The sequence below is a fragment of the Amphiura filiformis genome, chromosome 8 (genome assembly GCF_039555335.1).
Source record: "Amphiura filiformis chromosome 8, Afil_fr2py, whole genome shotgun sequence".
NCBI classification, from domain to species: Eukaryota; Metazoa; Echinodermata; class Ophiuroidea; order Amphilepidida; family Amphiuridae; genus Amphiura; species Amphiura filiformis.
Genome location: NC_092635.1, coordinates 55000904 through 55014442, shown reverse-complemented (window position 1 = coordinate 55014442; position 13539 = coordinate 55000904). Strand labels below are relative to the sequence as shown.

Sequence of the window (13539 nt, the reverse complement as noted above, 5' to 3'; positions counted from 1 at the left end):
TTGTTTTTAAAGACGTAAATCATTCAAACCTGCACAAAGAAAAAAATGAGTTTTTTATAGCCCTTATACCCACCCTCAAATGATTTATATCTGGGAACCTGTGCTGCGCAACACTGGTCCTGGGTCCCATTTCCGCTTTATTCCCAGCCGGTTTTCTTTTTACGAGAGTGTATGCACAAAAATCTATTGTAGAATAAAACTGGAAGAACTGAAATCACCGAAAAAATTGGCGCAGCCACAAAGGCACCGCATTTTGTGCTGCCGGAAAACGATACATGTAGGTTTGATTTGCTGTCGTGTTTTGAGGAGCAGTAGTTGTGAACTGTCAATCGTACAGGGTGCATCTGATATCAATGCACTGTGTCGATATACCACTGCACTATACCAGTCAAGTCACGCAGTTTCGCTCTGAACGCATCAAACCAAACGTGTGTTTATTTGTTGTTCTTCAGTGGGACATTGTACACAAACTTCTCTGATGAAAGGTATCAGTTTCGACAAAATTTGAATACATTAATTTCTCTGAGCAGCATCAGATGTTACCAGTCATCTTGCATGTGCACGATTTTCTTATTTTGACAGCTTTTATCTGGTTTTGATGGATCTACCATTGAGTTTTGAAGTTGCAACGGCGGGTGTTGGAACTCTGATGTCTTTTTAATTGTTAAAAAAAGGAGGTAAACTCGATATCAAAAGTTGCTGCTTTTGTTGAACTTGAAAGATTATCAAAGAAGAGCATTTCTGAGATTGAGAACAACGTTGCTGTTAGTGTCTCCATCATCAGCAGAAGTAGCTATATCATCAACATGCCAAAAAGAAAACTTTCCGCTGCTTTTGTAGAAAGTGAAATGCAACTAGCAGGTGAATTTGATTCCGGTAGTGAGGCTTCCAGTTCTCCATCAGATGAACAAAAGAAAATGCCAATGAGACAACGCAATAACAACAATAATAACACCAGAGAACTCAAATTAGAAGAATGCGACGAAAGTGGTAAATTTATACCTCCTCGGCAACGCGTAGCGGCAAATGCCCGCGAACGAGACCGTACACACAGCGTCAACTCGGCGTTTACGGCATTGCGGGATCTCATTCCAACTGAACCTAAAAACCGTAAACTTTCCAAAATTGAGACATTAAGACTTGCAACGAGTTATATTAGTCATCTTGGGACAGTTCTTCTTGTTGGTGATGAGGGCATTGACCAACCATGTATGCACCAGGCGTTGTTAAGGGCAGGATCAGACGGTGGACCAAGGGTAATTTGTACATTTTGCCTCAGTCATGGAGCTGGAGGAGGCAGTGTGAAACATGGAGTTTTTGCAAAAGGCATGAGTATGGTGAGTATCCTCCTCTTCATATATTAGTATTTACATGTTTCAAGTCTTGTTTCATAGTCTATATAGGCCTGTATGAAAAAAGGGCTACCCATCACCATTTTGATAAACATTAATCAGAACCCTCGGAACTCGGTATGTAAAACTGTAAAGTTCATGTGTGCGGTATTCTTCCTCTACTCCCCGGCTCTCTACTCTGGTATACTGACTTATATACCACTCGGGGGCCCGTGGTCAGACCGGATTCACACTATTCTTGTTTTTAACAGTAAAATACTATAGTAAAAGTCACTGTTTCAAATTTGAATTATTAATATGACCCATTCTGCGAATCAACTTCCATGACCCTCGACACAAAAATAGCTCGACACCAATTCACTGTGTCCATTTCTGCCCCTTTCCCATGACACTCGCATCAATGTTTTGTCATGTTTTCAAACACTAAAACATTAAACGTAACCAAATGGATATGCATGCTTCTAGTTTTTAGTTCTCACCAGCTTTCACCAGCTGTATGTTATCATCATCACATATGATAATAATGATGAGAATATGTGTTGTCATATAGTTATTGTTTTCACTTGAAATCTTGGTGGTAATATTGAGACATAAACGGAAATCACTAACAGATTTTTGGCTCCGATTTAGATCGCGCGGTTCTGGTTTTTGAACTTGGGAAAGCTTGTTGTAGTTACAACATCATCTGATTCATCTAGATATGAAGCAAGGATATTAAAAGTATCCGCTATCGCTCTCTACAACTACTAGCATGACTACATGTAGGCATTGTTGATGTGATTTCGTGAGCGAATTTCGCAGAGCAAATGAGTGCCACAAGCTTAGGGTATGGCTCTAGGGAGAGTCAATCTACAATCTTAATAAAATCATGATAATATGAGGTTTCCCCTTGCATTGAATGCAGCATCTTGCTCACTCACAGCCACATCTAAAGTGCACGAGCACCAGTTTCTTCTTTTGAGATGGCGTTGATGTTTATTTATATATCCTACCACTACCAAGTATACCAATCATAAATGGTAGAATATATGCCTAAAACTATAAAAATCTTAAACCAAAACCAAATAATATTTGTCATATTATGACAACAAATGATGATATACTGTGGTGTTGCAGAGCATGAAAATGGTAAAACCACATAGGCCTTTGACATGTTACATATAGGCACGGACTCATGTCCCCTTCCCAAAAAAAGAGAGAGAGAAGAGAAAAGAAAAGCAAGGAAATAAGGTTTGCATGCAGCAGGTTTTGCTCCCAACCAAATCTAAGTGCACGAGTACCAGTTTCTTCTTTTGAGATGGCGTTGATGTAGACCTATAGGCCTATACTATTTATATCCTACCACTATATACCAACAATAAATGATAGAATATATCATGCCTATAACTATAAAAAAAATCTTAAACCAAAACCAAATAATATTTGTCATATTATGACAACAAATGATGATATAGGGGCCTACTGTGGTGTTGCAGAGCATGAAAATGGTGAAACCTTTGGCATGTTACATTAGGCACGGACTCATGCCCCCTTCCCAAGAAAAAGGAGAGAGTGAGAGAAAGAAAGGAAAGGAAAAGAAAGGGAGAAAAGTGAGGAGAGAATGGTAAAGGAGAGAGAAGAGAAGAGAAAAGCAAGAAAATGAGAAGAACATTTTTAATTGCGCATAAATTGAGTACAGGTCGAGGCCCGTGCATAAAACTGTATAAAGCCGAAAAGCAATAAAAAGTGATCCTAAAGAAGTCTTTCATAATTTTGCTTGTGAAATCGTTCCCACAAGTGATTTGAAGTGATGGAAACCACTTGTACAAGTTCTGAAAAAGTTTCAGAAATACGAAAACTTGGAAACCCCAACATTTAGTTTGATTAATGACGTCATTGTTTACGTCAATGACTCTGGACACATGGTATAGCCTGGAGTGTGTAAAATTTGTTTTTATTGCTCTTGATGTATTCTGATGATGATCATGATGATGACGATGATCAATATTTTGATCATGATGCTGATGATGATGATCATGATAGATGACATAATTACTAATTCATTACTGATATCATATAGATTATGCCATGTTGATGATGATGATGTTTGCCATGTCAACATGGTCAATGGGTCGGATGGGAAGTTGTGATGCCCGGATTGTGATGATGACGATTATTTGAACAAATTCTCACGCATTTCAAATTACATACACCAATTCCAATCTCCTGACCTTTGCAGCAAATGCACATGTTAAATAGTGGTCTGTTTAAAATTCGACTGCAATATTATTTTGTATGTCAATGTCATTCGGAATTAAAGCTCGGTTCTCGTGCATCTGATATAAAGGAATAGGCCTATTAAAATACTGAGTGAAGAACTATTTTGGAGGGGGGTAAATATTAAGTAAAAGCACATTTCCTGATATCGCTTTACTATTTTCTTTCCAGGATCTGTGCTTAATGAATTCATATCAAAGTATTAATACTTCATCATATAAATTATAGTATATCATAGATAGTGCAGGAAATAATGAACTTCTGTCCCGTACATTTAAGTTGCTCACCTGAAATTTCGGTAGGGCAATTAGCTTGTATTTTTTTTGTATAGGACAACATGTTCAAGCTCAGTTTGACCATAAACATAGTTTGTGAAAACAATAGATGTAAAACATCAGAATCAGCTGTTTCAAATCTTACCAAAATACATATGAAATATGTGTAAATAGTATGTGTAGACCATTTACATTATTTGTCGTGAAATATATATAGAATAGTTGTATTTTGTAACTCGGAAAATATTAATATGAAATGCTCCATGGAGTAAAATACTACCACGATTCCACCTGACACGCATTAATCACAGCCTTCCCATTGCCATCTAAAGACCATTAAATTTATTTCAGGGTGAGTCAAAAAAATTCTGTGCCCAATTTTAAAAGAGCCTTTTCTACCATGACTACTGAAATCACTGTGACTGAAATCGAATGATCGTCATGTGACAAACTTTGCCATATACATGTAAGCTATTATGAGTTATGTTCATAACTTATCAGGCCCAAAACATGGAGCAATTATACAGCACTAGAGTAGTAGAATAGAATAAAATGCTCTGAAAATTATAAGATATTTAAAAAAAAAAATTATTTATACCATTCGGCCGTTGCCAAGTAACGCCCAAAAACCGGGCCCAATGGTGCCCCGAGGATACTAAATTAAAGGGATGCCAACCGAATATATGATATGACGGGACAGCCCGGACAGGGGTATGGGAAGAGGTCCGAATTTAGAGAAAAACCTGCGAGAACGAACATGGATCGGCAACCAAACTCATATTCTGTGGCAACGCAGGTGTGAGCATTATTTTGATAAATGGATATGCATGATATGTGTATACCGGTATTTCGCTCACAGCCTCACACTCCAGACTCCTCTGGTCATTTTGAAGCTTTTTGACCAGTCTGCTCATAGGGTCCATGTCTGGTCAAGTCAGTAATTTTATACAGGGATTGGCACCATTATCATAACATGACACCAAGGCTTCTGCACCAACCATCACACGACATATGGCGATAGGAAGAGAACTTAAAGGTCTAACATCGTTGGCCAGGCCAACTGGCCAGGGTTGTGCAGTAACTAGTAAAATACCAGCAATTAGTAAATGTTTAATATACATGTACTAGGATTCGGTAGGTACCTTGTCCTTGCATATCACAATGTTCTTTACACTGGTCAGGACCTTGGCGACTTGAACATTTTTATCATCATGGATAATGTTTTCCCATAAAATGTTGAGCTTATGTAATATTTTATGATTATAATCCAGATGTGCTGTTATCGGACAGCTGTAAGTGTAAGATGGCTATTGGCATTAAAAATGTGATATATCTATATATCCGTATAAATAGGCCTATTTGCCATTCATGCCAAAGCCTTGCAAATTCTGATTACCCTGTGAACTTGGTGTTTTAATTTAGACCATAAAATGACTCAATGGTTTGCTTGGCTTGTCCATAATAATATATTCTGGAAGCTCTCACTTTCCATGATGCAAAGTACACTCTCAAAAAAAATTGTATTTGTAGAGGTTCTACATACAGGACAGTTGCAAGAACCCAAAATGGTTCTTTCTCGCCTTACACTTACAGAACCTTTTTTTTTCAAGTTTAAAATGGTTCTTTCTGATGGCCTTTGCAAAATATGCGATATAGAACATATTTCAGCATCTTCCGTGCATTATTAGAAAGCGATTTTTAATCAACATAAAATGATAGGGGAACAAAGATTGAGCCTTGAGGTATACCAACATTATTATATAATCATGAGTATTTATAGTATAGAATTAAGTTTTACAACTTGATATAAAATAACCATATGTATATGGGTTAACAGCATTAGTACGTTGACCTCATATGATCGACAGTGTCAAATGCCTTTTTAAGGTCTAAAATGTCAGCTGCCGTTTAACCAGGGAAAAGATGAAGGGCATTTAAAGGGTTTGGTCATTTTTTCTTAATTCCAAACGAAAAATTAAAATCAAAGACCTGATCCGGTGCTTGCACTTGTAAGTTCAGTATAAAATTCCTGTATGTATAAATCGCTTCCCTGACACCCAAAATAATATTCATGACTTTCAAAAGCGAGAAAACATATGTGTTTATCGGCCACGTTCATGATCAGCTCGTTGAGTAGTTGGTATGATCATCTTGACATGCTCAAGACATCCGAGTTTCCTGGTTTACCTGCTGCTGGGGTTACAGTGGTCACAATTATTGTCTGCAAAAAACATCTTGTTGGATTTGTTTATATGTTTGGTTTTCTAAAGTGACGCTATGTCACACGCCACGTGCCCATGATAAATGTAGCGTAGTCATAAATAAAGAGAAATAATGACAGAAAGAACTGGACGCGTGAAGAAGGAAATGGTTTGTTTAAAGATGTACATATTTGTTTGTTCTAAATATAAGTTATTCTAAAATAGACCAGGACCCAAATGGCATATTCATCCGTTTACACCTGCTAAAAACACATTGAATAAGGATACGGATTGTTTCTCTGTTATTATAGGTCAAAATATACTTAGATTTTTCCACTCTAAAGAAAATGTCAGAAAAGTTTGCTTGCAATGAGACCTGTGTTTAGTAGGTTATAATCTCAATGTTAGTATTTGTCTATTTGCACTTCCAATGTCGGCTGACAATCAGGGCCGGATTTACCTTTTTGGGGGCCCTGGGCCAGGCCGAAATTTGGAGCCCCCCCCCCCAAAAAAAAACTCACCGTGGATGAAGACAAGTGCACTCAACTCTCAAGTGACCAAGTTTTGTTTTCCATATAAGATCGACAGGCTTCATAGTATCAAAAATCGAAATGACAATGTTGTTGTTGTTGTTGTTGTTGTTGTTGTTGTTGTTGTTGTTGTTGTTGTTGTTGTTATGGTTTTTATTATAATTTCATAGCCTGTCAAATATGATCATTGCTGACAGCCAGGGGTAAGTATTGTTAGACGCGTTGGCGCCGAAAAGATGTAATGGCGGCTAGGAAAAAGGGTTTCCTAATAATCACATTGGCCAACTTGCCTAAACCTGATGTCAACACCCAGTTGTCGCAATGTCAGGTGCCGGACGACAACCCCCGATGTAAACGCTTTTTAAGTTGGTTCTGAGAGACCAGAAGAGATTCGAAATACTTTTATGCGGACTACCAAGATTTGTTCGACGGATTTACGAAAATTGAGGATCAAATTATATTATGATAGAAAAGTATGAGTTTGACTTTAGAACCATCTACCGATTTGTTATGTTATTGTTTTTAGAACATGTAGAACAGAATCCGCTAAGCTTAGCGAGGTATTAATATTTTGAGAATTTTGAAAAACATATGGCTGGTATACAGGCTGTATCAAAATTATACCCATTAGTTTTCAGTGATTTAATATGAACAAGCCTCCCTAATCAATATGCAACATAAGATCTGCCAATTAATGTGATGAAAGGTTAAAAACTATACATTCTGGATTTCTGGTCACTCCAAGAGGATCCTATGTTGCATTTGGAATCAACGGGCTTTTCAATAAAACGCCAAAACAAACTTGAGACTTTCTAATCTTATAATATCAAGAAAATGGGGTACACCTCTGTGATTTGACGGGCTGCTCACATCCTAAACCGCCGCATTCAAATAAAATTAGGATGGGTTCGTTAGCACGGTATAGAGGACACAAGAATCGAGAAATTAATATTAATAACACAATTGTCCGTAATGTGGTGAAATATAATTAACTCATCATGGGCAAAATGTAATTGTGTTTTTATCAATCTATAAATTCGTATACTCGGCTTGGCACTTGGTTGGCACTGCATAGTGCATGTTAGTTATTCATGTGGGATAGAGGGTGGTAAAATCGAGAAATAATTAAAACTTTGCAATAATATGTAGGGCTATATATATAACTCCATAAATACACTGCATAATCTGCAACATGTTTATAAAATACATATTGTGATAATCATGATAAAATATGTATACATGTATACATGTATACCACCAGTCCCACGTACAAATACCTCATTTCTTGCGATAATCATAATATATTAAATACCGTATCAAATATACACCAAGATAAAGTCAAAAGACTCAAGAAAGAAAACCTACTCTAGAGCCATATTCATCATCAGTTATCATCCGAATAAGTACGTAATCCACAGGTTTCTATTACAACTTAATGTCTACCAAATGTAGAATGTGCCTTGGGCATTAACAACCGCCCAATCTTTTCATAGACTCAAGAGGTCCATGATCTTTCCAGGTCTTTTTTTTTCTCTCTTCTCCTGAGGCTTTAATACCAGGTTAAATCTCAAATAAGATGCGACAGCAGTTTGGCCAAAACCCATTGTTTCTCTCTGAACACGAAATAGATTGTTCTAACATTCCTGAAATTAATTTTAATTTAGTTAATTTGATTAAAGTGAGAAATTGGACAGTTCATCTGGATAAATCATTGTTAGTACGAGCGGGAAACAAAGTGATTTTGATGCATGGTTTTAAAATGGTACTTCTATAGCACCTTAGCAATTGAAGCTTTTTCAGTATTTACTTAATCATGTTAATTATCCTCAATTTTTTATGTGTGACAAAACTGAGATTTTTAGCAGTTAATAATTTATATATAGACGTGTTCAATCCTATTGTTCGCATATGATATTGTTAATTATTTCAATCTGAAATTTTCAAACAAAGGCGTGTATATACGAGTATTATCCATTTACGGAATCATATCGACTCATGCACATCATTGAATTACTCCAACAGATGAAATCGACATGTTTTTATAATCTGAATGAAATCAGTCAAATTAAACATTCATTCTGCATGTATTGTTAAAAGGTTCTTATATGTTTGCGTGAAATTTAATAATTACTTTACATGATGCCTATTTATACCCAATTTATTAAATTACAAATTAAATATATTTGGCTTAATTTCATATACATACGCGATTAATATGTATATGAAACAATATCTCGTCTATATGCAGATGTACACAGAGGACCATGTTCCAATTAATCAAATATAGTAATTTGCTCCTTAATAAAATCACACAGATCCTGGGGATTTCCCTGAATAGAATAATTACCACATGGGGTGTCATCAATTAGCAACATGCCATGAGGAAACAACAGTGAGGAGGGAACCAGAGCTGTGTTGTGCTCTTGTGTTGTGCTATGTCCATTGTTTTATATTCGAGTCCGATGTCCTAATTCAGCTTGCGCATTGCCTTTGGTTAAATAAAGACTGAAAGACTTCAAGAAAATAAGACAAATTATAAATATTAAGACAATTAAAAGGGCATTTCGTGATCCACAGCCTCATCCCCCCACTTTTCTCAAAAAAAGTTGAGATTTTTATATCACTGGAAACCTCTAGCTACATAATGTTTATGTACAAAAAATATCTTGCAGATTAATTCATTTAGCAAAAATATCGTCAAATTTGAATTTCGTTCTGGTATACCAGAACAAAATTACAACACATTGTCTATATGGAGCAGTGTAATACACATAATCATGCATAACTTGCAAACGCAAAATTGGAATCAACTGAAATTTTGGCAATAAGCTTTTTTCGTGGATATCTACTGAAAATGTCATAAAAAGAGGATGCTACAGGGTGTCCCAAAAAAAAGAGGCCCCTCATTGCGCCCTCTTTTTCTCCTATTTCTGAAAACTTGATTAAATATATTTTGGTATGTAAAGAAACCTTTGATCGTTAGCTTTAATAAACCAAAACAATTATTTCAATCGGTTCACAACTTTTGAAGATATGCTCTTTTGAATAAAAGTACCCATTTTCACCCTGTCCACGGATAGCAAACAGAGTGGTTGGGATGGCTCATGCTGTGGAGTGGCCTGCACGATCACCAGACCTCACACCACTTGATTTTTTTCCTTTGTGGCAAAATCCAAGATCTTAGCAAACGTATTACTGAATGCATTCGCAGGTATCCGGCGCACAAGGATGGTACGCAACGCAATTGATGCAATGAGGACCAGGGCTGAAACCTGTATTCGCAAGGAGACAACCAGGTAGAGGACAGAGCAGCACAGCAAACTCACTTCAGAAGAACCATAGACAAACCAAACAGCCTTTTATGGCTACCTTTTATCCTAAAAAGAGAAATGACTTATGTTGTAAATAAAAAGAAAGAAAGCAAGAAACAACAAAGTAAGAAAATAAGAAACGTAATCAAACAAAAAGGCATAAATAACCAAGAAAAAATATGTAATTGCAAGTAAAACAAAAGAAGTTCCATTCGGCATCCACCGTTACCCAAAAATTAATGAAACTATTAACAAAATTTATTGCCTATAAACCCACTGGTAAAGCCCATTCCATAAATAAAGTTATTTTATAAAGATATCATTGAGGAAAGTTTAATATGCATGCATGGTATGTGTACTTCTTTTAAATCTTTGAAGTAGCCAAACCTTCTCCGTGGACAGAGTGAAAAACGGGTACATTTCTTTAAAAGAGCATATCTTCAAAAGTTGTGAGCCGATTGATATAATTGTTTTGGTTTATCAAAGCTAACGACTCAAGGTTTCTATACATACCAAAATATATTTGATCAACTTGTCAGAAATAGGAGAAAAAGAGGGCGCAATGAGGGGCCTCTTTTTTTTGGGACACCCTGTAGGATCACAAAATCCTCCTTTAACTTTGTAGCTGATTGTAAAAGCAGAACCAGTCCTCTAAAACCAAAGGAGTTTCCATATATCTGAACTTCGACCCCAAAACCGATACAGAGGCTCCGGAAGATTTTGAATATTGGGGGGGGGGCCAAAATTTGTGGCCTTCTCCGAGACGCGAAACGCTGAAGGGGGTGGGTGCGGGGGACATTTTGTATTATACCCTAAAATAATGAATTTTACCTTAAAATTATGAATCTGACCCTAAAATTATGAATTTTACCTGAAAATTTATGAATTTGACCCTAAAATTATGAATTTTACCCGAAGATTTATGAATTTTACCCTAAAATTATGAATTTTACCTCAGATTATTGGGGGGGGGCTCTAGGGTACTTGGGCCCCCACCAAAATTATTGAGGGGCCGGCCCCCCCCCAGGCCCCGGCAGTTCCGGAGCCACTGCGTATTGCAAGAACCACATAAATAATGAACTGATTGCAGGATATAAAAAAACTTTCTCAATATTTATACTGTGAATTTTGAGGGGGGTGGGGATATTAAAAGGGCTCCTTATAGTTAATCCCGGGCTCCTTATTTATCCAAACTCCAAAGTTGCTCTTGAAGTTGAAGTATAGTGTCACGTCAAAATCAATGCATTGATCGTATGTTCTCGTGGTTCTTTTTCTTCTACCGAACTGTCCGAACATGGACTCTAGCAAATCACCACTGGCAACAAGATTCCTATTGTTTTTGAGTATAAACAATGCCGCCCATCCGTACTTAACAGTTTACTTTCCCAATCCCCACCTGCCTTTCCCCCAAACTGCGTTCTTAATTGATGTCGCCCTATGCAGTAATTATCCTATTACAGGGAAATTCCCGGGGCGAATTACACATTGTTTTTGACAAGCGAAATAAGATGTCAAATCACATGAATTGTTCGGGTTGGTGCTTTTGACAGTGCAGAGACCTGTCAAGTACAGAGATGCAATTGTTAATTGTATTCGTAAACATGGTAAACAGGTCATTATTTTGAATTAAAGTGGCAAAAGTTTGGTATTTTGATGATTTTGAGGACTTTTTTGCTGAGTTCAATGACCTCTATGTAGACGGTTCTGGTAAAGCGTAAATTTGACCTTATAGTTGCGGTCTTTTTACTGATGACCAATGAATTTGTTATGTGTTGCCTACCAAATGAACCACAAACACCAGATTGTACGATGACCTCTCCTGATCAGGTAGCAAAACCTTGACAAAAATATATGGCCTAGTGTAGGTTCTACCATAGATCATTAAATGGTCTATGGTTCTACAAACGGAACGATAAACGATAACGTTTATAGTTTTTCCAAGATTTATGAGGTTGTGAGAAATGAATAACATCCGATTTTTTCATATCAGTAGGACCTGTCTGTGCTGTAGTTTACCAAGTACTGCTACTATTATATCACTGCAAAAACAAACAATAAAACACGTATTGATGTTTGTTTTTTAACACAAGATAGTGTTAAAAAGCACACTTTTAAGTGTTGACCTGCTATTTTTGCAGTGACAGTTATTCCTATTTTAAATTTAGATACGTTTTCTTTGGCCTTTTCCACTGTATTTGCTCGGCTGATCAGACTCGATTGGGATCTTGCAAAAAAGCAAAGTGGTTCTGAAAAACGTCAACTTAATGGTCGAATCTGCAAAATTGTCAAAAATGATCGGAGCTCCCTTGTCAAAAATTGCAGAACATTCGTTTGTTATCTGATTCTTATAATAATAAATGTGTTAAAAACAATCGGATCTATGGAGTTAAAAGAAGAAAGTTTTAGCACAAGACGTGCCGGATTGTGGTAAAACTGCGTTGCTATCGGATGTTGCCGCGCCGTCCTTCAATACAATTTCAATTCCTTCCGCAATCGCCCATTAATTTATATACAATTTAACAACTAAAAAATAAAGCATTTTGTATAAATTTGCCTTGTTTTTAAATCCAAAATCCAACCACACAAACGCCAAATGCTAAGGTTTTCAACAAGCTTGCCAATGTGAGGCAAGTAGGACGCGATATGACCCGCGATAGTCTCGCATACAATCTGGATGATATTGCCCGCAGCGCTTGTATTTACTGATTCACCTTCTCCCTTATTCCTTTCAGCCTCATTGCATACTTACAATCAAAACGACGTGTGTAGATAAAATTTTACTGTTATACTGCCTAACTCACAGCCACATCACATTTGTTCTTTGTTTATGTAAGTTTTTATTATTTTTTAAGTTTTATCATAATCATGATTTTGCATAATAGATTCAGGGCTTGATTTTTAAATATTTGTTAGCATTTTGCATTGAATATGGCGATTTTTTACAAATTTAGATAGGCGTTGCTTGAAGGATGCATATTATCTGAGTTACTAGTATTCGAATGTGTTATCCCCTTAAGATGTGCCTTAGTTATCTGAATTAGGGAAAGTATGCATTCAACACCCACAGGGTTAACAACGAAGACTAAGGGGAAAATTCCCTCCCGATACTTTGGGGGCTTTATTTTGACAATAACTTGGAACTGATTTGTTGTTAGTGGCCCATGGCGGCTCAACGTTGGAGATATATCAGTTCGCTTTAAAACTTGATATGGCGTGAAAATGTGCCAATGAACATCGAAGAATTGCTAAGAAAACTGCAAAAGGTCGAAGACCAAGAGGGTTTAATCGCTACTTGACATGCCTTGAAGAGGACAACTGCTGCTTGCAGCCTAGAATGTGCAATGATAGATGTGCATGCGCTTTGCAATGTTGTATCAAAGATCCTAAAAATAAACCGTTTCTGGTGTTCAACCAGGGATGCGAGAACTTGTATGCCATGGTTTAAGGGTATATACGAAGAGGGGTGTTTTTAGAAGGAAAATATGCATTTGAAGCTATTTGGGCATCTTATTAAAAGAAGATTTTGCATTTTGCGTCAAGCAGTAAAAGTTCACGTTTTACTGCGACCCACATCTGATGCGCGTTGATCTGTTAGATTTCCACATCCATCTGAC

General features: G+C 36.8%; 1 protein-coding gene across 1 annotated transcript in view; it reads left to right on the top strand.

The window, feature by feature from the left end:
* Positions 1 to 270: 270 nt before the first annotated feature.
* LOC140159231 (uncharacterized) overlaps positions 271 to 13539 on the top strand; it is a 33863-nt gene continuing 20594 nt past the window's right edge. Inside the window, exon 1 of the mRNA XM_072182638.1 lies at positions 271 to 1337. Within this exon, the coding sequence (XP_072038739.1) occupies positions 807 to 1337 (531 nt within the window). The 5' untranslated portion in view covers positions 271 to 806. The remainder of the gene's footprint in view (positions 1338 to 13539) is intronic.